General features: G+C 45.9%; 2 protein-coding genes across 3 annotated transcripts in view; one reads left to right on the forward strand and one right to left on the reverse strand.

Moving 5' to 3' along the window:
* dgkd (diacylglycerol kinase delta) overlaps positions 1 to 12676 on the reverse strand; it is a 24299-nt gene extending 11623 nt beyond the window's left edge. For both annotated transcript variants that reach the window (XM_084559446.1, XM_084559445.1), the window contains exons 1-12: positions 12235 to 12676; positions 10471 to 10581; positions 8722 to 8802; positions 4482 to 4586; positions 4256 to 4388; positions 3831 to 3937; positions 3627 to 3752; positions 3445 to 3547; positions 3109 to 3271; positions 2928 to 3036; positions 2714 to 2853; positions 431 to 515 (exon numbers count right to left, since the gene is read on the reverse strand). In XM_084559446.1, the coding sequence (XP_084415572.1) occupies positions 431 to 515; positions 2714 to 2853; positions 2928 to 3036; positions 3109 to 3271; positions 3445 to 3547; positions 3627 to 3752; positions 3831 to 3937; positions 4256 to 4388; positions 4482 to 4586; positions 8722 to 8802; positions 10471 to 10581; positions 12235 to 12420 (1449 nt within the window). In that variant the 5' untranslated portion in view covers positions 12421 to 12676. The remainder of the gene's footprint in view (positions 1 to 430; positions 516 to 2713; positions 2854 to 2927; positions 3037 to 3108; positions 3272 to 3444; positions 3548 to 3626; positions 3753 to 3830; positions 3938 to 4255; positions 4389 to 4481; positions 4587 to 8721; positions 8803 to 10470; positions 10582 to 12234) is intronic.
* A 1699-nt stretch (positions 12677 to 14375) lies between these two features.
* Positions 14376 to 19382, forward strand: LOC311498742 (uncharacterized protein). Its single transcript, XM_084559466.1, has 5 exons — positions 14376 to 14432; positions 16358 to 16646; positions 16730 to 16810; positions 16889 to 16969; positions 17204 to 19382. The coding sequence occupies exons 2-5, from the start codon at positions 16361 to 16363 to the stop codon at positions 18136 to 18138; spliced, it is 1383 nt and encodes a 460-aa protein (XP_084415592.1). The 5' UTR covers positions 14376 to 14432; positions 16358 to 16360; the 3' UTR covers positions 18139 to 19382.
* The last annotated feature ends 1807 nt before the right edge of the window (positions 19383 to 21189 follow it).

Raw genomic sequence — 21189 nt, forward strand, 5'->3', positions numbered from 1 at the left:
TGTACAAACAGAAAAAGGGTCTATATACATAGACACCTCACTGAGCGCTGGACCACACGTCAAAGTCGCCGCTATATTGGAGGAGGCAGCTCTGTCCCGCGAACCAATACGAGTCAATAGAGTGAACTTTATTACACTGATAGGAACCAAAATCTGTAACATTAACTACTCATGTTACAGACGTTGTTTTTGGTTCCTATCGGTTTCCTGAATATATACGTTCGTGTGTGAATGTGTAAATGAAAGGATTTAACTTACAGCACTTTGTAGAAGACGCTTGATAAAGTTCACAGTGGTTGACTCGTATTGGTTCGCGGGACAGAGCTGCCTCCTTCAATATAGCGCAGGAACGGGCCAACCCGCTCAATGAGGCGTCTGTCAAATATGTCTATGGGTGTGAGTCTGTGGAAGTGATGTCATTTCCTGTTACCTCAGAGTCGTCGCTGCAGTCCTCAGTGACGGTGGAGGTTGAATGTTGCCGTGGAAACTTGGTCTCATAGACCATGATGCTCCACCTGAAGCAGGAAGAAGAAACCGTTATCTGTCATCTCATGTCACCTGTCTGCCATCATGTCACCTGTCTATGATCATGTCACCTGTCTGCCATCACGTCACCTGTCTGCCATCACGTCACCTGTCTAGGATCATGTCACCTGTCTGCCATCACGTCACCTGTCTAGGATCATGTCACCTGTCTGCCATCACGTCACCTGTGTAGGATCATGTCACCTGTCTGCCATCACGTCACCTGTCTATGATCATGTCACCTGTCTGCCATCACGTCACCTGTCTGCCATCATGTCACCTGTCTGCCATCACGTCACCTGTCTGCCATCATGTCACCTGTCTGTCATCATGTCACCTGTCTAGGATCACGTCACCTGTCTGCCATCACGTCACCTGTCTAGAATTATGTCACCTGTCTATGATCATGTCACCTGTCTGCCATCACGTCACCTGTCTAGGATCATGTCACCTGTCTGCCATCACGTCACCTGTCTGCCATCACGTCACCTGTCTAGGATCATGTCACCTGTCTGCCATCACGTCACCTGTCTAGGATCATGTCACCTGTCTGCCATCATGTCACCTGTCTAGGATCATGTCACCTGTCTGTCATCATGTCACCTGTCTGCCATCACATCACCTGTCTAGGATCATGTCACCTGTCTGCCATCACATCACCTGTCTAGGATCATGTCACCTGTCTGTCATCACGTCACCTGTCTGCCATCACGTCACCTGTCTAGGATTATGTCACCTGTCTAGGATCATGTCACCTGTCTGCCATCATGTCACCTGTCTAGGATCATGTCACCTGTCTGCCATCATGTCACCTGTCTAGGATTATGTCACCTGTCTAGGATCATGTCACCTGTCTGTCATCATGTCACCTGTCTGCCATCACATCACCTGTCTGTCATCATGTCACCTGTCTGTCATCACGTCACCTGTCTGTCATCATGTCACCTGTCTGTCATCATGTCACCTGTCTGTCATCACGTCACCTGTCTGTCATCACGTCACCTGTCTGTCATCACGTCACCTGTCTAGGATCATGTCACCTGTCTAGGATCATGTCACCTGTCTGTCATCATGTCACCTTGTCACCTGTCTGTCATCATGTCACCTGTCTGTCATCACGTCACCTGTCTGTCATCACGTCACCTGTCTAGGATCATGTCACCTGTCTGTCATCATGTCACCTGTCTGCCATCATGTCAGCTGTCCGTCATCATGTCACCTGTCTGTCATCATGTCACCTCTCTGCCATCACGTCACCTGTCTGCCATCACGTCACCTGTCTGCCATCATGTCACCTGTCTAGGATTATGTCACCTGTCTAGGATCATGTCACCTGTCTGCCATCACGTCACCTGTCTATGATCATGTCACCTGTCTAGGATCATGTCACCTGTCTGCCATCACGTCACCTGTCTAGGATTATGTCACCTGTCTAGGATCATGTCACCTGTCTGCCATCACGTCACCTGTCTAGGATCATGTCACCTGTCTAGGATCATGTCACCTGTCTGTCATCATGTCACCTGTCTGCCATCACATCACCTGTCTAGGATCATGTCACCTGTCTGTCATCACGTCACCTGTCTGTCATCACGTCACCTGTCTAGGATCATGTCACCTGTCTGTCATCATGTCACCTGTCTGCCATCATGTCAGCTGTCCGTCATCATGTCACCTGTCTGTCATCATGTCACCTCTCTGCCATCACGTCACCTGTCTGCCATCACGTCACCTGTCTGTCATCACGTCACCTGTCTGCCATCAGGTCACCTGTCTGTCATCAGGTCACCTGTCTGCCATCACGTCACCTGTCTGTCATCACGTCACCTGTCTGCCATCAGGTCACCTGTCTGTCATCAGGTCACCTGTCTGCCATCACGTCACCTGTCTGCCATCAGGTCACCTGTCTGTCATCAGGTCACCTGTCTGCCATCACGTCACCTGTCTGTCATCAGGTCACCTGTCTGCCATCACGTCACCTGTCTGTCATCACGTCACCTGTCTGCCATCACGTCACCTGTCTGTCATCACGTCACCTGTCTAGGATCATGTCACCTGTCTGTCATCATGTCACCTGTCTGTCATCACGTCACCTGTCTAGGATCATGTCACCTGTCTGTCATCATGTCACCTGTCTGTCATCACGTCACCTGTCTAGGATCATGTCACCTGTCTGTCATCATGTCACCTGTCTAACATCTTGGTGCTGGCTCTCTCCAGTTTCTCGAGTATCTGAGGCAGCTGTGTGTCGTCATCACAGGCTGAACCCCAACCCAGAACCCGGGCCAGGTCGTTCCCGGTCCCTAGAGGAAGAACCCCGAGCTGACACTAAAACAGAGATACCACATTAATGCTTCACGTCGTCTTCATGTCGTGTCTTGACGACTTTAAACTGTAGTTACCTGCTTGTGCAGCATCAGAGCATCGATCTCAGACAGAACCCAGCCAACGCTGCCGTCTCCTCCACACACCAGGATCCTGAAGGTATCAAACTTCTGGAACAGACGCAGACTGACAGAACAGGTTTCATGTCTTAATGTTTCCTCTCAGACCTTCAGGTGAATCTGTCTGTGAGTGTCTCACCCCAGGTGAGGGCCTCCGTTCATCAGGTCAAACACTTGCGCTGGGTTCAGAAGCTGTTTGAAGCGTCGCAGGAACTTGACACCCTGATTGTCTCCACTTTTAGAGTTAACGAAGACCAGCAGAGGACTGGTGCAGGACGGAGGACACGACGCCTTCCAGAAACCTGGACACAGCAGAGTCAGTTGGAGCTAGCTGAAGGTGAATGTAGGTGAATGTAGCTAACTGTAGCTAGCTTGGTTAGCTGTAGCTCACTGTAATTAACACTAGTTAGCTGAAGCTAACAGTGGCTGGCTGTAGTAGTTACTGTGTGGACACTGTGGACAGTTGCTGTCTTACCGTCAGAGTCGATGCTATTGAGCGCCGTGGGAGGGATAACGGACACTTTGCACTGACCCAGAGGACACTTGGACGACAGCTGGTCCTTACAGCAAGAGTGCACCTGGAGGACAGAGGGACACTGAGTCCAACAACGACAAGTCTCAGCTCAGAGGGACAGTGGACATGTGTCCAAGTCTCACCATGGCTTTACACCAGAGACACCTCCAGTCCTGCAGCCGGAGGACGCTGCCACACGTCTTATCACAGACGTTACACTTGGCCGACACCGGCAGGTTTCCCTCTAGCCACTGATGAGGCATGGACACCTGAGGACCACAGGTGAGGACAGGTTACCGAAGGTCGTGAGGCGTTCAGGGACTCTGGTTAAAGTGTGTCAGTCTCACCCCGTCCTCATCCTCGATGATGTCCTTCCCGATAGAAGCCAGAGTCGTCCACTTACAGTTGTTGGTGGCTCGGACCGCACAACGTTTATGGGCCTTGAACTTACACACTGCAACGCGCACACACACACACACACACACACACACACACACACACACACACACACAGATTGTGTTTCTGTCTTTGAAAAATCACAATGTGTAACAGAGTTGTGTAGTTGTGTACCAGTGTGTAGTTATAGGTGTGTTCCAGTGTGTAGTTGTAGGTGTGTTCCAGTGTGTAGTTGTAGGTGTGTACCAGTGTGTAGTTGTAGGTGTGTTCCAGTGTGTAGTTGTAGGTGTGTTCCAGTGTGTAGTTGTAGGTGTGTACCAGTGTGTAGTTGTAGGTGTGTTCCAGTGTGTAGTTGTAGGTGTGTACCAGTGTGTACCTTCACAGGACAGCCCGTGGGACGTGACCCCAGACAGAGCCTCTCTGCAGACGTTGCAGTACGTGGGTCTAGCGTGGGAGCAGGCGTACCAGTTGTGCATCCCACTGAAGTGGTCCATGCTGTACTGGGTGGACTGGAGGACAGAGACACGGAGACACAGTCAGCTTTTCATACTGGGACACTGGAACTCACTGGGACATAAACTGGGACATATACTGGGACACACCTCATAGTTCTGTCTGTTCTGGACGCTACGCAGCGCTGCCATCCACTCCTCCATCTCCTTCCTGTTGTCAGCACAAAGGATGAGGCGTCTGCACGGAGTGATCACCTGACACACACAGGTAGACACAGAGCGATCACCTGACACACACAGGTAGACACGGAGCGATCACCTGACACACACAGGTAGACACGGAGCGATCACCTGACACACGCAGGTAGACACGGAGCGATCACCTGACACACACAGGTAGACACAGAGCGATCACCTGACACACGCAGATAGACACAGAGCGATCACCTGACACACGCAGGTAGACACGGAGCGATCACCTGACACACGCAGGTAGACACAGAGCGATCACCTGACACACACAGGTAGACACGGAGCGATCACCTGACACACGCAGGTAGACACGGAGCGATCACCTGACACACGCAGGTAGACACGGAGCGATCACCTGACACACGCAGGTAGACCCGGAGCGATCACCTGACACACGCAGGTAGACACAGAGCGATCACCTGACACACGCAGGTAGACACAGAGCGATCACCTGACACACGCAGGTAGACCTGGAGCGATCACCTGACACACGCAGGTAGACACAGAGTGATCACCTGACACACAGGTAGACCCAGAGCGATCACCTGACACACGCAGGTAGACACGGAGTGATCACCTGACACACACAGGTAGACACAGAGTGATCACCTGACACACACAGGTAGACCCAGAGCGATCACCTGACACACAGGTAGACCCAGAGCGATCACCTGACACACGCAGGTAGACACGGAGTGATCACCTGACACACACAGGTAGACACGGAGTGATCACCTGACACACACAGGTAGACCCAGAGCGATCACCTGACACACGCAGGTAGACACGGAGCGATCACCTGACACACGCAGGTAGACACAGAGTGATCACCTGACACACACAGGTAGACCCAGAGCGATCACCTGACACACGCAGGTAGACACGGAGTGATCACCTGACACACGCAGGTAGACACAGAGCGATCACCTGACACACGCAGGTAGACACGGAGCGATCACCTGACACACGCAGGTAGACACAGAGTGATCACCTGACACACAGGTAGACCCAGAGCGATCACCTGACACACGCAGGTAGACACGGAGCGATCACCTGACACACGCAGGTAGACACAGAGTGATCACCTGACACACAGGTAGACCCAGAGCGATCACCTGACACACGCAGGTAGACCCGGAGCGATCACCTGACACACGCAGGTAGACACGGAGCGATCACCTGACACACGCAGGTAGACACGGAGTGATCACCTGACACACACAGGTAGACACGGAGTGATCACCTGACACACACAGGTAGACCCAGAGCGATCACCTGACACACGCAGGTAGACACGGAGCGATCACCTGACACACGTAGGTAGACACGGAGCGATCACCCGACACACAGGTAGACCCAGAGCGATCACCTGACACACGCAGGTAGACACGGAGCGATCACCTGACACACGCAGGTAGACACGGAGCGATCACCTGACACACACAGGTAGACCCAGAGTGATCACCTGACACACAGGTAGACCCAGAGCGATCACCTGACACACGCAGGTAGACACGGAGTGATCACCTGACACACACAGGTAGACCCAGAGTGATCACCTGACACACACAGGTAGACCCAGAGCGATCACCTGACACACGCAGGTAGACACGGAGCGATCACCTGACACACGCAGGTAGACACGGAGCGATCACCTGACACACACAGGTAGACACGGAGTGATCACCTGACACACACAGGTAGACCCAGAGCGATCACCTGACACACGCAGGTAGACACGGAGCGATCACCTGACACACACAGGTGTCGGTAACTAAAACACAGTGAGGACTTGTTGGGTCAGAACCAGAGACGAAGGACCGGTTCAGGGTTCAGGGTTCAGGCAGAGAACGTCTAATAAGGGGAGAAGTTCCACTCTCGGTGAACTTCTGGCTTCTGAACTGGTTGCAGTTCCACTCTGGTTCCATATGAGGGCGCTCTCAGGACGAGTGCAGAATGAATGGCGGTCTATGGAGCAGTACCCCTCAAAATCCACTTTTCTCAGGATATAATTTTTTGTGCAGTAATTTGAATATTGTATTTGAAAGGAGATGCAAAGAAATGACACACTGCTGGGTGTTAGATTTTTTAGAGTCACTTATTTGCTTTAAGAAGTATTTTAAAATGTCAATGACGTCATACACATCGTACGACCAGATACTGCTTTACGGCAATCCTTCAGTCACTGCTTATTTTTCCGTTTAAATATCACAGTACATACATAACCATAGGCAGATAAAAGTGCCAGCAACCAAAAAAAAAGTTGTTACGTTGAAAAAAAAAACTTGGGCGAAACAGTCCGCCTTAACATTCTGGTCCCGTTTCGGATGCCACGATGCCGTCAAGCGGGATCTGGTCGTAATCAGTCCTTCACTGACCAATCAGCGTTCATTAGCACAATGCTAGCGTGTTATGGGCAACAACAACTCAACCTGTAAGAAAACGAAAGGACATAAGTTCTCGTTCATTCAACTTTTGACCTATAACCCATGTTGAACTTGCAAAACCTACAATCAAATCTGAGATTTCTCAACGACAATCGGGTGAAAGAGACACATTTAGCCGTTTAGCTCCATAGAGTCCCATTCTGTCTGCAACCAAAATTCGTTACAATGGGACTTAATAGAGAGTGGCAAGGCTCTCCATAGACGGGCTCTGGTTCAGGGTTCAGGGTTCATGGTTCAGGGTTCAGGGTTCATGGTTCAGGGTTCATGGTTCATGGTTCAGGGTTCATGGTTCAGGGGTTCATGGTTCAGACTACCAGCCTCCTTCAGGGTTATTCTGTTAACATGGTTCATGGTGCGTTCAAAGCCCTCAGCTCTGCATGGGACTTTCAGACACTCAGCTCTTACTGAGGTAATTATGACTGGAATGAAAGACATCATGTGTGCGAGTGGTTGGATTTCCACTTCCTGTCCAGCTGCTCCACAATGAAGCTTCTGTTCCCACAGAGACAGAAATAGACTGAGAGGGAGGTCTGATCCAGAACCAACACAAACACTGGAGGAAGTCCATGAATCCACTGCAGCTCTCGTCTCCTCTTCATCTAAATAATGTCCATTATTTAGATTCATTAGGGACAATTGTGAAGTTTTTGTAGAACTACTGACTTGATATGTGTTTATAACATTTTGACATTGTAGTCGGTGGATTAAGAGTTTAGTTCAGTCCAGTTTAACAACACCACACAATGATTGTCCAGATGAATCAACAGCCCTCAGTTATTAGAAACTAACGCTGAACACCAGAACCTTCACTACTGTTCCTAATGATTTGGCCATGGGGTTGGGTTTTTCTCAGCTATTCGATGCGTCACATGAACAAACGTGTGATTCGTGAACACATAAATCTCTTCATCCTCTCAACACGACCGTCATGTGATCATGTGACCAGACATCAACATATAATAATAATAAAATCTATATATAATAATAAATATATCAAAACAGATTTATCAATCAGATCTCATCCAGCTGTTCCGATAAACTCACCGTCTGACTCTCAGTTCTGATCCAGTTCTGATCCAGTTCTGATCCAGTACCCCCGTCCTCTCATCAGTAAAGTCCAGAACTGACCCAGCAGTGCTCAGATCTGGACCTGGTTCTGGTCTCCTGTGGACCGTCTTCTCTCTATCTCTCTCTTTCTTCTCTTCACTAGCCACACCCACTTCCTCTCGTATGACTCACTTCTACTTCCTGTGTGTCATCATGCTGACCCCCCACCCACACACATGCAGCCCCTCCCCCTTCAAACAGCCTCTATAAACACATCAGAGACAGGAAGTGACACAGACTTCCAAAATAAGACGACCACCACCACCAGCAGCAGCAGCAGCAGCGGCGGCAGCAGCGGCGGTCACTTCCTGTGGGACGCTTTAAATCACTGAACTGATCAATCAGCTCCAGTATTGATCTCTGATGGACGACAGGAACCGTGACAGAGTGACACGTCCTCACTATCTTTGACCAGCTGAACTCATTCAGATAAGAAGAAGTGTTTACATGTCTGTATGTTGATGATGAGTCTCCTCCAGGTGAGACTCAGGTGTATTCACTTTTTAATGTGTCTGTGATTAAACCTGTGTAATATATCTGCTGGGACTACTTTCTGTGGCGGATGAATCCAGGTGAGGACTCACCGTGAAGCTGTTGTTGACGTTCTTGGTGCTGGACTCAGCGACGCTGGCGTCCGTCAGATCAACTTCATCAAAGATGATCGACTGGAGACAAAAAACTGATCAGTCATCAATGGCAGGGTTCAGGTAAACTCAGGTATACCCAGGTAAACTCAGGTATACCCAGGTAAACTCAGGTATATCCAGACAGACTCCGGTAAACCAGGTATACCCGTATATATGTTTTATTTTTTTTAGGGCCGGGACTTTAACGCGTTAATTAAGATTAATTAATTACACAAAAATAACGCGTTAAACATTTTTTACGCATTTTAATCACACTTATTTTTGCACCGCGGAACGTTTCTCACTGGATGAGTTTCGGCGGACCGATTATACTGGAGCACCAACTAGCGTTCATTACTTCAGACAACAACAAACCACAGTGAACATGAACGAAGAAGCTGATGAGACCGCTTTGGTTGGCCCCGAGGATGGGAAATATCCATATGAAAAAAATTACTTCTCGCTGTTCTCAGGTCAAATATTTATATGCGATTAAAATGTGATTAATTTCGATTAATTAATTACAAAGCCTCTAATTAATTAGATTATTTTTTTAATCGAGTCCCGGCCCTAATTTTTTTTGTATACTGTATATTTTTGCCAAATTCCACGCTACCGTGACAAATAAACAGTGTCTTATGTCTTAGACTCAGGTAAACCATGTGAACCCAGGTAGACTCAGGTAAACCACGTGAACCCAGGTAGACTCAGGTAAACCAGGTGTACCCAGGTACACTCAGGTAAACCAGGTGTACCCAGGTAGACTCAGGTAAACCAGGTGTACCCAGGTAGACTCAGGTAAACCACGTATACCCTGGTAGACTCAGGTAAACCACGTATACCCAGGTAGACTCAGGTAAACCAGGTGTACCCAGGTACACTCAGGTAAACCACGTGAACCCAGGTAGACTCAGGTAAACCACGTATACCCAGGTAGACTCAGGTAAACCACGTGAACCCTGGTAGACTCAGGTAAACCACGTGAACCCAGGTAGACTCAGGTAAACCACGTATACCCAGGTAGACTCAGGTAAACCACGTGAACCCTGGCAGACTCAGGTAAACCACGTGTACCCAGGTAGACTCAGGTAAACCACGTGAACACTGGTAGACTCAGGTAAACCACGTGAACCCTGGTAGACTCAGGTAAACCACGTATACCCAGGTAGACTCAGGTAAACCACGTGTACCCAGGTAGACTCAGGTAAACCACGTGAACCCAGGTACACTCAGGTAAACCACGTATACCCAGGTAGACTCAGGTAAACCACGTGAACCCAGGTACACTCAGGTAAACCACGTGAACCCAGGTAGACTCAGGTAAACCAGGTGAACCCTGGTAGACTCAGGTAAACCACGTGTACCCAGGTAGACTCAGGTAAACCACGTATACCCAGGTAGACTCAGGTAAACCAGGTATACCCAGGTAGACTCAGGTAAACCACGTGTACCCAGGTAGACTCAGGTAAACCAGGTGTACCCAGATAGACTCAGGTAAACCACGTGAACCCTGGTAGACTCAGGTAAACCAGGTGTACCCAGGTAGACTCAGGTAAACCACGTATACCCAGGTAGACTCAGGTAAACCAGGTGTACCCAGGTAGACTCAGGTAAACCATGTGAACCCTGGTAGACTCAGGTAAACCAGGTGTACCCAGGTAGACTCAGGTAAACCAGGTGTACCCAGGTAGACCCAGGTGAACTCACCTTGGCGGTCTGAGCGTAGTACAGCGTCCTCCCTCTCAGCTTGAAGTAGCGTCTCTTCCAGCGCTGGAACGAGTTTGTCTGTTTCAGAAGGTTTCCCTCCTTCAACACCGTCTGAAACACACACAGGAGGCGTCACTCCTCCTCATCCTCTGGGGACCATGAACCACACCCACAGAAAACACTGATACAGCAGAAGAGCCACAGTTCATCCTCAGAGGAGTCTGAATCTCTGTCCATACAGTAAATAGAGTTAATAATTAGAATAATCAGAGTAAACAGAGTAATTAGAGTAATCAGAGATCCATCCAATCATTCAGTGGCAGCAGTTCTTAATAATATTTAATCACATGAGTGGTTTAATTCCCAGAAGCATCAACGACCAGCGAGCTTCCAGATCCTAAAGGACCATGTCCCACAGACACAGAGTAAATAACAAACATTCAAAGACTTTATTATCACGTGCCCACTATAGAACAATATAAACATTCTTAGAAATAGAATATAAAAAATTATACACATATATATAATTATTAAATACAAAGTTTTATTTTCTCTGTTTCTCTGATTTTATTTTACTCTCAGGTTTAAAACATTTAATTAGAATAGGATCTGACAGTTTATTAAACATATCCTGTTTACAGAACTGCTGATAGTTTAATGTTTATATCAAACTAATCGGTTTAAAGTTGATTAGCTCGGAGCTAAGACTCATTAATTATCAGGACCGTTATGTCTCATTAACACCGACACACCGGATAATGAGCTCTGTCACCGCGGAGACCAACCCGCCTCGGCCGGGTGGCCAGCGATGGGATACGGCGGGGCTCTGACCGGCCTAAGACCCTGGCAGGAGTTAGCCTAGCCTAGCCTAGCCTAGCCTAGCTTAGCCTAGCCTGTCCTAGCCTAGCCTAGCATAGCCTAGCCTATACTAGCTTAGCTTAGCCTAGCCTAGCCTAGCCTTCCACTACTGATGTCTGTGTGGTGTGTTTACGTGTTTTAACGGTTTTTGGGAAACTTCAGTGTCTGGCTGTGATTAGCATGAAGCTAAACGGCTAAAAGCGCCGTTAAACCTGGACTTTAAACCCAGAACTGAACCGTTATGTTCCGTTAATGTTCCGATCCGGATCCCTGTTGCACAAAGGCTTTGTAACGGTAATCACGTCCGTTACCGGCGGTGCTCATGTAACGGCTGTGGCCCTCACCCAGAAACGTACCGTTGTCTCTTGGAAACACCGGGTCCAAACTCCAATGAAAACCCGTCAGATTAAACTGGTGTTCGTTTAAAGGAAATATTCGCTTAGTCCGAACAAAAGTTAAACTCGTCCCAGGTGCAAACTGCTCCAGCCTTCAGTTCAGCGTGATTTAAATGCACCAAGCCGCTCATAGTCGGTTAAATACGTTCCTCCCCGCCGCCCCCAGCGGGTAGCGGGGGACAGGGCGGCGGGGAGAAGGTGTCACAGCGCTGGAGAAAAGATGGAGCGATAGAAACACAGGGGGAGTTGGTGTTTGTGGAGGGAGCCGGACTAAAATACTCACTATGACTATCCAGAGAATATCTTGTCCTGACTCCGTGTCTGACACAGAACTGTTGGACAGGACGCAAGGGGTAAAGTGTACGGTTTTAACAGGGAGTTCCGCCTCAGGCTGAGCGATGCATCCCGGGCTGTGTGTGGCCCGGCCCCGCTGAATGAAAACAGCCGCTGACCACACACTGTGGGCGGTAGAGGCGCAGGATTTTAACCCCCCATCCGCCCCCTCCCCTACCTTGCTGCGGATCTGGCCGGACGTTGACACTTTTCGGATGAGTTTCTGCGGAGTTCCGGGCTCCTGCTCCGGTTCACTGTCCGATGACTCGTCCGGGCACCGGGCCGCGGCAGACTCCGGTCCCCCTACCTCCGCCATCCTGCAATCAGACCCCCGAAGAGGAACAGGCGACGCAGCGCCCCCCATCGGCCGAGACCCGGCAGCACAGCAGAGGGAACGAGGAGCAGCACTGACCCCTGGTGGACGGACGTGGAATTACAATGAAAAAGAAGAGGCATTATTATTGGTCCATGCAAACGAAGCTGCAGGATCAGGATCCCTAATGACTTGGATTTTGTTTCTCTTCTTCTTCTTCTTCTTCTTTTTTGTATTTTTGTATATTTGAGAGCCAAGTTTCTATATTTTATTTTATTTTATTTTATTTTTTATTTGTTTACGCGTAATGAGTGCAACGACACCAAAGCAATTCTTTGTATGTACAAACAGTCTTTTCTGATTCTGATTCTGATTCTTATTCTTATTATAATGATTTATCTTTTTCTGTGTAGCTAAAGTGTCTGCCCAGGACAAACTGCAAGGGCGGAAGGCATAAGCCATGCGTTCGCCACGGCATGGACCCCTTTATGATCGCTTGTGATCAGCTAGTTGATCAAGTTATTGATCTTTAATTAGGGAGACATTACTAAAGGGCAATAGATCTATTTGGGTCTCCGTCTGACACCTGGTCTCACCTGGTTCGGTTCTCATTTGGTTCAGTGGTTTGATTAAAGGACACGTCCCGATCCCTAATTTTATTAAAGGACACGTCCCGGTCTCTGGTTTTATTACAGGACATGTCCCGGTCTCTGGTTTTATTACAGGACACGTCCCGGTCCAGGACACGTCCCGGTCTCTGGTTTTCTTACAGGACATGTCCTGGTCTCTGGTTTTATTACAGGACACGTCCCGGTCTCTGGTTTTCTTACAGGACATGTCCTGGTCTCTGGTTTTATTACAGGACATGTCCCGGTCTCTGGTTTTATTACAGGACACATCCTGATCTCCCGGTCTCTGGATCATCTCCTTCAAATCATCTCCTTATAATCCATGTCTCAGACCGTGGGGAGGTGTGGTCTGGACTTTGGGAACAGCTTGAACCTGATCCTATATGACTGCATCCCTCCACGGCTGACCTACATGGGTCCTCCTGATTCCCAGGACGCTGCTGGAGTCACACCTATGGACCGTTTGTCTGAGATGGATCAGATGTCGGCCTTCATCCTGGATCGTCCATACAGAGACGGATCATGTTACACCTGTACATGATCACCTGGGACGTCCTAACCAGGTCAGCTCACATGAAAGACTCACTTTCTCAGATACGCAACTAGAGCCGGTCCACCAGCACTGGTCTGAGGACACCATGGTCCACGGGACAGGTGTCTACATGAAGACGTTCATGGAGCAGGTGGTGTGACACCATGACTTTTATGTTTTATTTGTGTATTTGCACCATAAAAAAAAAAACAAGGACAGTAATAAAGAACAAAAAAAGGAAACAAGAATAATAAGTGCAGGAGAAGTAAATAAATCCTGTATGAGCTTATACAAAACACCACAGATGAACAAAGAATCAAAAACAACTCAACAACACAACAGCAAAAAAGAAAACAACACACACACACACACACACACACACACACATATATATGTGATTATAAATATGTATAAGTGAAAAATAATTGTGTGTGAGCGGGTGAGCATGAATGGATAAAAGATAAAAGATGATCTAATCAAAACTGTGCTGGGAAAAGAAACTATTAGGAGTCTTGATGTAGATGAGTCTTCAGTCTGGACTTTAACAGGGATGAAGATATTTTTTCTACATGAAGATGAGAATTCCAGCGCGAGGAACCTCTGTAGGTAAAAGACCTGAAGTTTCCTTCATCAGTTCAGACTCAGTGAGGATGATGATTGAAAGGTCAGTGTGTACATGTTAGTGTGTGTTAGTGTGCATGTCATGTGACACCTGTATAGTAATGAGGTCACATTACGCATCAAACACAAACACAAACACAAACACACACACACACACTGACTGAGGTGTGTGGGGCCGACGGGGCTGCATGTGGGCGGAGTGGGCGGAGTCCAGGTGTTTTATTAGCTGCTGTGTGACAGGTGAGCTCCAGGTAACAACGGAGACGAGACACGTCAAGTCGGTGAGTTTTTAATTTATCATTGATTATTATTAACGTGAATGAAACAGGATCATCACGTCAAAACATTAAAAACAAGTTTAAACATTAAAATATATAATTTGAGGAACATGAACAACAAAATTTTTACAAATTTTTTATACAAATATTTATCTTTTGAATTACTAATAATTGCAACCATTAAAGATAAAACGTGTGTCATGAGTAACTCCCTTCAGTGTGGACACAGGTTTCTTGTTTAATGTTTTAACTTCCACTGTTAATCAATTAGTTGTACTTTAGTCAGACGTCACTGTCTCTTTAACAACAGCTGGAATCAGTCTGTTCCAGATGTTTCAGGTAAACTGGCCTGACTGTAAACGAGTTAAAGATCCTCCAGCAGGTGTTCAACCAACAGGAAGAGTTTCAGTCAGATCTGAACAGACCGTTCAGGAGCTGCCTGAGAATCTGTCTGATTTTATTTTCATTGATCAGAGATCAGAGACGTTTGTCTGAACATGAATGATTATTTGGGATCAGGAACAGCTGATTTAACTTTATCAATCATGATTAAGATGTTACTGACGCTGAACATGTTTCTGTCTGAGGACGCACTGTTTACTGATAAAATTGTATTCACTTTAAATTATTCAGTTTGTTTCATTCAGGGGCTCAATAAATGTGATCAGTTATTAATTAATAAATGTGATCAGTTATTAATAAATGTGATCAGTTATTCATTAATAAATGTGATCAGTGATTAATAAATGTGATCAGTTATTCATTAATAAATGTGATCAGTTATTAATAAATGTGATCAGTGATTAATTAATAAATGTGATCAGTTATTAATAAATGTGATCAGTTATTAATAAATGTGATCAGTGATTAATTAATAAATGTGATCAGTTATTAATAAATGTGATCAGTTATTAATTAATAAATGTGATCAGTTATTAATAAATGTGATCAGTTATTAATTAATAAATGTGATCAGTGATTAATTAATAAATGTGATCAGTTATTAATAAATGTGATCAGTTATTAATAAATGTGATCAGTTATTAATTAATAAATGTGATCAGTTATTAATAAATGTGATCAGTTATTAATTAATAAATGTGATCAGTTATTAATAAATGTGATCAGTGATTAATAAATGTGATCAGTTATTGATTAATAAATGTGATCAGTGATTAATTAATAAATGTGATCAGTTATTAATTAATAAATGTGATCAGTTATTAATAAATGTGATCAGTTATTAATTAATAAATGTGATCAGTTATTAATTAATAAATGTGATCAGTTATTAATTAATAAATGTGATCAGTTATTAATAAATGTGATCAGTTATTAATAAATGTGATCAGTTATTAATTAATAAATGTGATCAGTTATTAATAAATGTGATCAGTGATTAATTAATAAATGTGATCAGTTATTAATAAATGTGATCAGTTATTAATAAATGTGATCAGTTATTAATTAATAAATGTGATCAGTTATTAATAAATGTGATCAGTTATTGATTAATAAATGTGATCAGTTATTAATAAATGTGATCAGTTATTAATTAATAAATGTGATCAGTTATTAATAAATGTGATCAGTTATTAATAAATGTGATCAGTTATTAATTAATAAATGTGATCAGTTATTAATAAATGTGATCAGTTATTAATTAATAAATGTGATCAGTTATTAATAAATGTGATCAGTTATTAATTAATAAATGTGATCAGTGATTAATTAATAAATGTGATCAGTTATTAATAAATGTGATCAGTTATTAATTAATAAATGTGATCAGTTATTAATAAATGTGATCAGTTATTAATTAATAAATGTGATCAGTTATTAATAAATGTGATCAGTTATTAATAAATGTGATCAGTGATTAATTAATAAATGTGATCAGTGATTAATGACCCTTCCTGTCTCTGCAGACAATGCCGACCACTCTTCTTCACTTCCTGGTTGTTGTGTCCCTCCCTGTTGTCATGGCGACCATGGAGCCCCTGGCCCCTGATGGCTGGGAGCCCCCTACATCGTCCCCTTCCCCCTCTTCCCAGAGTCTGAGCGTCTACCAGACCGACATCACCGGCAGCAGCAACTACTGCCAGATGCTGCTGGAGTCCGGGGCCCCCCCAGACCAGATCCCCTTCTTCTGTCTCTGCACTCAGTGTCAGAACAGCCAGGGGCCCAAAGGAAGCCAAGGGCCCCGGGGCCTCCCAGGTATGATCATGCAGCACTAAGTTGTAGTTCACCTTCTGAAGGTGGCAGCACTGAGTCCTCACTGATGTGTCTCTCTCCATCAGGAACTCCAGGAGGTCCTGGAAGAAGAGGGATGACGGGGGCCCGGGGCCCTCCAGGTTTTGTGGGCCGACTAGGAGCCAAAGGTGAGCAGCCTCCTGATTGGTCAACTGGTTCTGTTGTTGAGTGTTTTCTCTGAACATGTCGGTGTCTTTGAACTGCAGGACAGAAAGGAGACGATGGAGACAAGGGAGACCGGGGCCCTCAGGGGCCGATGGGACTCAAAGGAGGCAGAGGCTTCAAAGGTAAGTGCTGCTGCAGTTCCATGTCACTGGTCTCTTCAGGTCCATTTGCACATTTTTTGCTTATATTATTTTTATTTTATTTTATCTTTCTTTTACTTGTGGTTCTTCAGAGTGTATTTTATGTGCAACTCTGCTACTGTGACCAAGCAAAAATATGTGACCTTGTGGATTAATAAAGTTTATCTAAGTCTAAGTCTAAGTCCAGACCCTGACCAGGTGTTTGTTGACCTCCAGGTGAGAAAGGTGAGCAAGGTCTGGAAGGCCGTCAAGGGGATCAGGGGCCTAAAGGAGACGATGGTATCTGTCCAGATAACTGCGAGGCTAGCCAGGGGCCTCCAGGACCATCCGGCCTGCCGGGCCCTGCAGGAGCTAGAGGTCTGCCCGGGGCCCCGGGGGTTGTGGGAACCAAAGGTTTTAAAGGTGACATGGGTGATGTGGGGCGTCCTGGGGTCTCTGGAGCAGTTGGTGAGAAAGGAGATCAGGGGCCCCAGGGGGAGTGTAACTGCACAGACGGAGTAGATGGGAGTCCAGGCCAAAGAGGAGACAAAGGAGACAAAGGGGATGAGGGGAGGATGGGCCCCGAAGGGCAGACAGGGCCACATGGGGTGAAAGGAGACATGGGGTACATGGGGATGATGGGTCCTCCAGGTCCCTGCATGCCTGCTATCCAGTCAGCCTTCGCTGCAGGACTGACATCCAGCTTCCCACCCCCCAACGCTCCTGTGGTTTTCTCCCATGTCCTCTATAACATCCAGGGGCACTATGACCCTGGGACCGGCCACTACACCGCCCCTGCAAACGGCACCTACGTCTTCAGCTACCACCTCACCGTCTATGATCGGGTCCTCAAGGTTGGCCTCTTCAGGAACTTCATCCCCATTGTGAAAACCACCGAGCCCAGGGTTCTGGGGACCACGTCTCAGTCGGTGGTCCTCCACCTTTCCAGAGGGGACAGGGTGTGGGTTCAGGTGAAAGACGTCCTCACTAATGGCATGTACGCTGGGAACGAGGCCAGCAGCACCTTCTCTGGTTTCCTGCTAAACCCAGACACCTGTGATCTGGTTTTACTCAGGGCCCCCATTCCTCCTATGAAAACCCCAGTTGGAGGATACACCTGGGGTAACACACCTGAGTCCACAGCCCCCACTCCTACAGGAGGGTCCCCTTAGCTCCACCAAATGAGGAATTACTGATAGTCACCAGTAGGGGTGGCCACATAAATTATAGTAGACGAGATATTCGTAAAAATGTTTGATTGAACAAAAGTAGATTAGACTAACATCACAAATCAACCCTGAAACCAGATGGAGGTTCTCAAAGGAAATCAAAAAACAAGTTGAGACAGCTGGACCTAAAGAGCATGAAGATGATTCATCCACCGAAGGAACTCAACCAGTCCAGTCGTCTTTGTCTCAGCTTTGTTCCTGTAATGAACATCAGAATGAACCCAGACCAGTTCAGTCCTAACACCTGGTCCCTTGATTTGATTGGTAGCCTGATTGGCCCGTGTTCAGCCTGATTGGCCCGTGTTCAGCCTGATTGATCCGTGTTTAGCCTGATTGGTCTACATTTAGCCCGGTCCATGTGACTTGGGGACATGATCCAGATTTTGGAACAAGATAGAAAGTCTCTCACATGTTAAGATCTAATGTATTTCCTGAGTTGATTCTAGTTCAGATTAGTTCCTTGTTTAGGCCAGAATCTTTTAAAAGGCTCTCATTACTAATGAACAGACATCACTTATTCATGTGATCATTTCTAATAGTGGTTGAATGAATGAGTTAGAGGTCTAAGTTTACTTTGAATTGGTCAAAACAGAAACCTTTTGGTCTGAGTCAGACATAGAACCACACCCTGATCCTCCTGAACATAGAGATCCAAACACCAAGACAGAGGAACGACCACACAGAGAATGTCTTCATCAACGCAGAGAAGGTCTTCATCAACGCAGAGAAGGTCTTCATCAACGCAGAGAAGGTCTTCATCAACGCAGAGAACATTTTCATTAACACAGAGAACATCTTCATCAACACAGAGAACATCTTCATCGACACAGAGAATGTCTTCATCAACATCAAGGTCTACCGTGTACAACATGAAGGACCCAGGGTCACAGCCTCTGGTTAAAGTGATGGCCAACATCAAACAATGACGACCCAGAGACTAGATAAATTCATGTGGAGGTAGAACCAGGTACCAGTAGAGTAGGTGGCTCTAGACTGTGGAGCTTTGTGGGTCAGATCATGAGACTCAAGCCGTGTTGGAACTGTGATAAAATCTTCAAAGATCCAAATTTCATCGCTGGCTTATGTCAGAATCATCCCTAATCCAGTCACTGTAAACTGAGTTTATTGAAGATGTGGCTTCCTTTGTGTTTGTTCTTCTTCATTAAATGACTTCCTTGAGGACGCTGGGTGGTGGCTGATTGTATCTGTGCTGTAATAACATCCTGTAGTGTCGGCCCAATCGTCTCTTCTTTGTTTCCTCTCATAGTTTGTGTCTTTATCAGCAGGTGCTCATCTCTTTTCTCCCATTTCATGTCCGTCTTTGTCTCTAAACCGGTGTGACTTCCAACCTTTAGAGTCATCTGAGGATCTCTTGACACTGTCCCAGCTGGGCCGGGTTTCCCCGAAGAACCTGTGCTCGATTCTCAACAATAGAACAAAGACAAGAACAAAGACAACAGCGGTCTCCAGGTGTTTTCAGTCGTTTCACAGGGAGGATCTGGAGCATCCAGAGCCTGATATCTGGCCACAACACCAGGGCCCGTATTCCTAAAGATTCTAAGAATCCTCTCAGAGAGCTCCTATCTTAGCCTAAAAGTTCCTAGCTAGGAGTCTTAGCTTAGGAGTGATTCCAGAAAATTCTTAGAGAACTCTTAGCAAGGAATGGACAGAAACTCTGATCTTAGTGAGGAGGTGTGGTTGACCCCGTTGCTAGGTATGAGTCATCATTTCAAGAGGTGTGATTGGTTGATCCTAAAACCTAGATAAAAATACACTTTTGGTTCTAATTGGCCTAGAATGGACGTCAAATTAATAGACTTAATAACAGAATCTAATCTCTATTTAGACTGTATAATTATAAATAATACTTTACATAAAAATAAATAAATAGTAAGCTATACTTTAAAAAGTATCCTATAAAATGTGTGATTAAACTCAGGCCACTACCACAGTATTCACATGCTGATAGTTCTATTTATTTGCTTTCATTCATTTACCACACTGGTAACATTTTGCACTTCACCTATTTGGTATTAACGAGGGTAAAATGGCTCAGCTTTCATCAATTTCTGTGATTGCTAACCGGCCTAGAAGAAGCAGTGTTGGTTGATGTTCAAATCTTCCAAAAACCGAACAGCAGTGGAGACGAAATGAAGTAGGAAACCCAACTGGACAGAGGAACAGTGTTTGCTTCTGGATCAACTGGTCAATGAGAATAAAAGTGTTAAAGACGTAGATTTGGCCCCAAGTCATCACTGCTGCATTGTTGCATTTGTCCTGTTGCTAAATACCTCAGTGTTGTGATGACTTTCATTTCCGATGATACAGTAGTCCCTCGCTATAACGCGGTTCACCTTTCGCGGCCTCGCGGATTTTTTTTTAGTGCAATTTTGCATGTTTTTTTTTTTTTTTTTTATTTTTTACAGCGCATTGTTTTTTGCGTCCTGATTGGCTAAGAGAGAGCCTGCGTGTCGTCTTCTGCGTCCTGATTGGCTAAGGGACTGTAGACCATTGTCAATCAGTCTTCTCCGTAAGGTGTCTCTTGTAGCTACAGTACAGAATGCGTTCAGCTTGCCAAATTCACATATACAGTATCTTTGATCGCTGGCAGTGTGACTGAAGTGCGGTATGTTTGCAAGTTATTGAGAAAAGTGTATAAAGTGTGTAGTGAGGGGTTTTGCAAACTTAAAACATTTATAATCATTGTAAAAAATAAAGCTGACTACTTCGCGGATTTCGCCTATTGCGGGTTATTTTTAGAACGTAACTCGAGCAATTAACGAGGGACCACTGTATTGCGATTGTAACAAGCTTGATTGTCATTCAGTGTTTGGAGAATATCTCTCCTGTCTCTTCTTTCAGCCATTTTCTCCTCTGCTTAAGAAATTCCTAAGCCTCCTAAAAGTCCTCCTCCCTGCTCTTAGCAGATCTCACCTTAGGAGCACTCTTAAGAGCTAAGATTCTTTAGGAATAGCTTTTATCTTTACTAGGAGC

The sequence above is a fragment of the Chelon labrosus genome (genome assembly GCF_963514085.1).
Source record: "Chelon labrosus genome assembly, chromosome: 13".
NCBI classification, from domain to species: domain Eukaryota; kingdom Metazoa; phylum Chordata; class Actinopteri; order Mugiliformes; family Mugilidae; genus Chelon; species Chelon labrosus.

Bases quoted from the DNA above. Each gene is read 5' to 3' on its own strand.
- LOC311498742 (XM_084559466.1), top strand. From the start codon at position 16,361: ATGCCGACCACTCTTCTTCACTTCCTGGTTGTTGTGTCCCTCCCTGTT. The intron at 16,647-16,729 runs GTATGATCATGC...TCTCTCCATCAG, and splicing joins AGGGCCCCGGGGCCTCCCAG to GAACTCCAGGAGGTCCTGGA. The intron at 16,811-16,888 runs GTGAGCAGCCTC...TTTGAACTGCAG, and splicing joins GGGCCGACTAGGAGCCAAAG to GACAGAAAGGAGACGATGGA.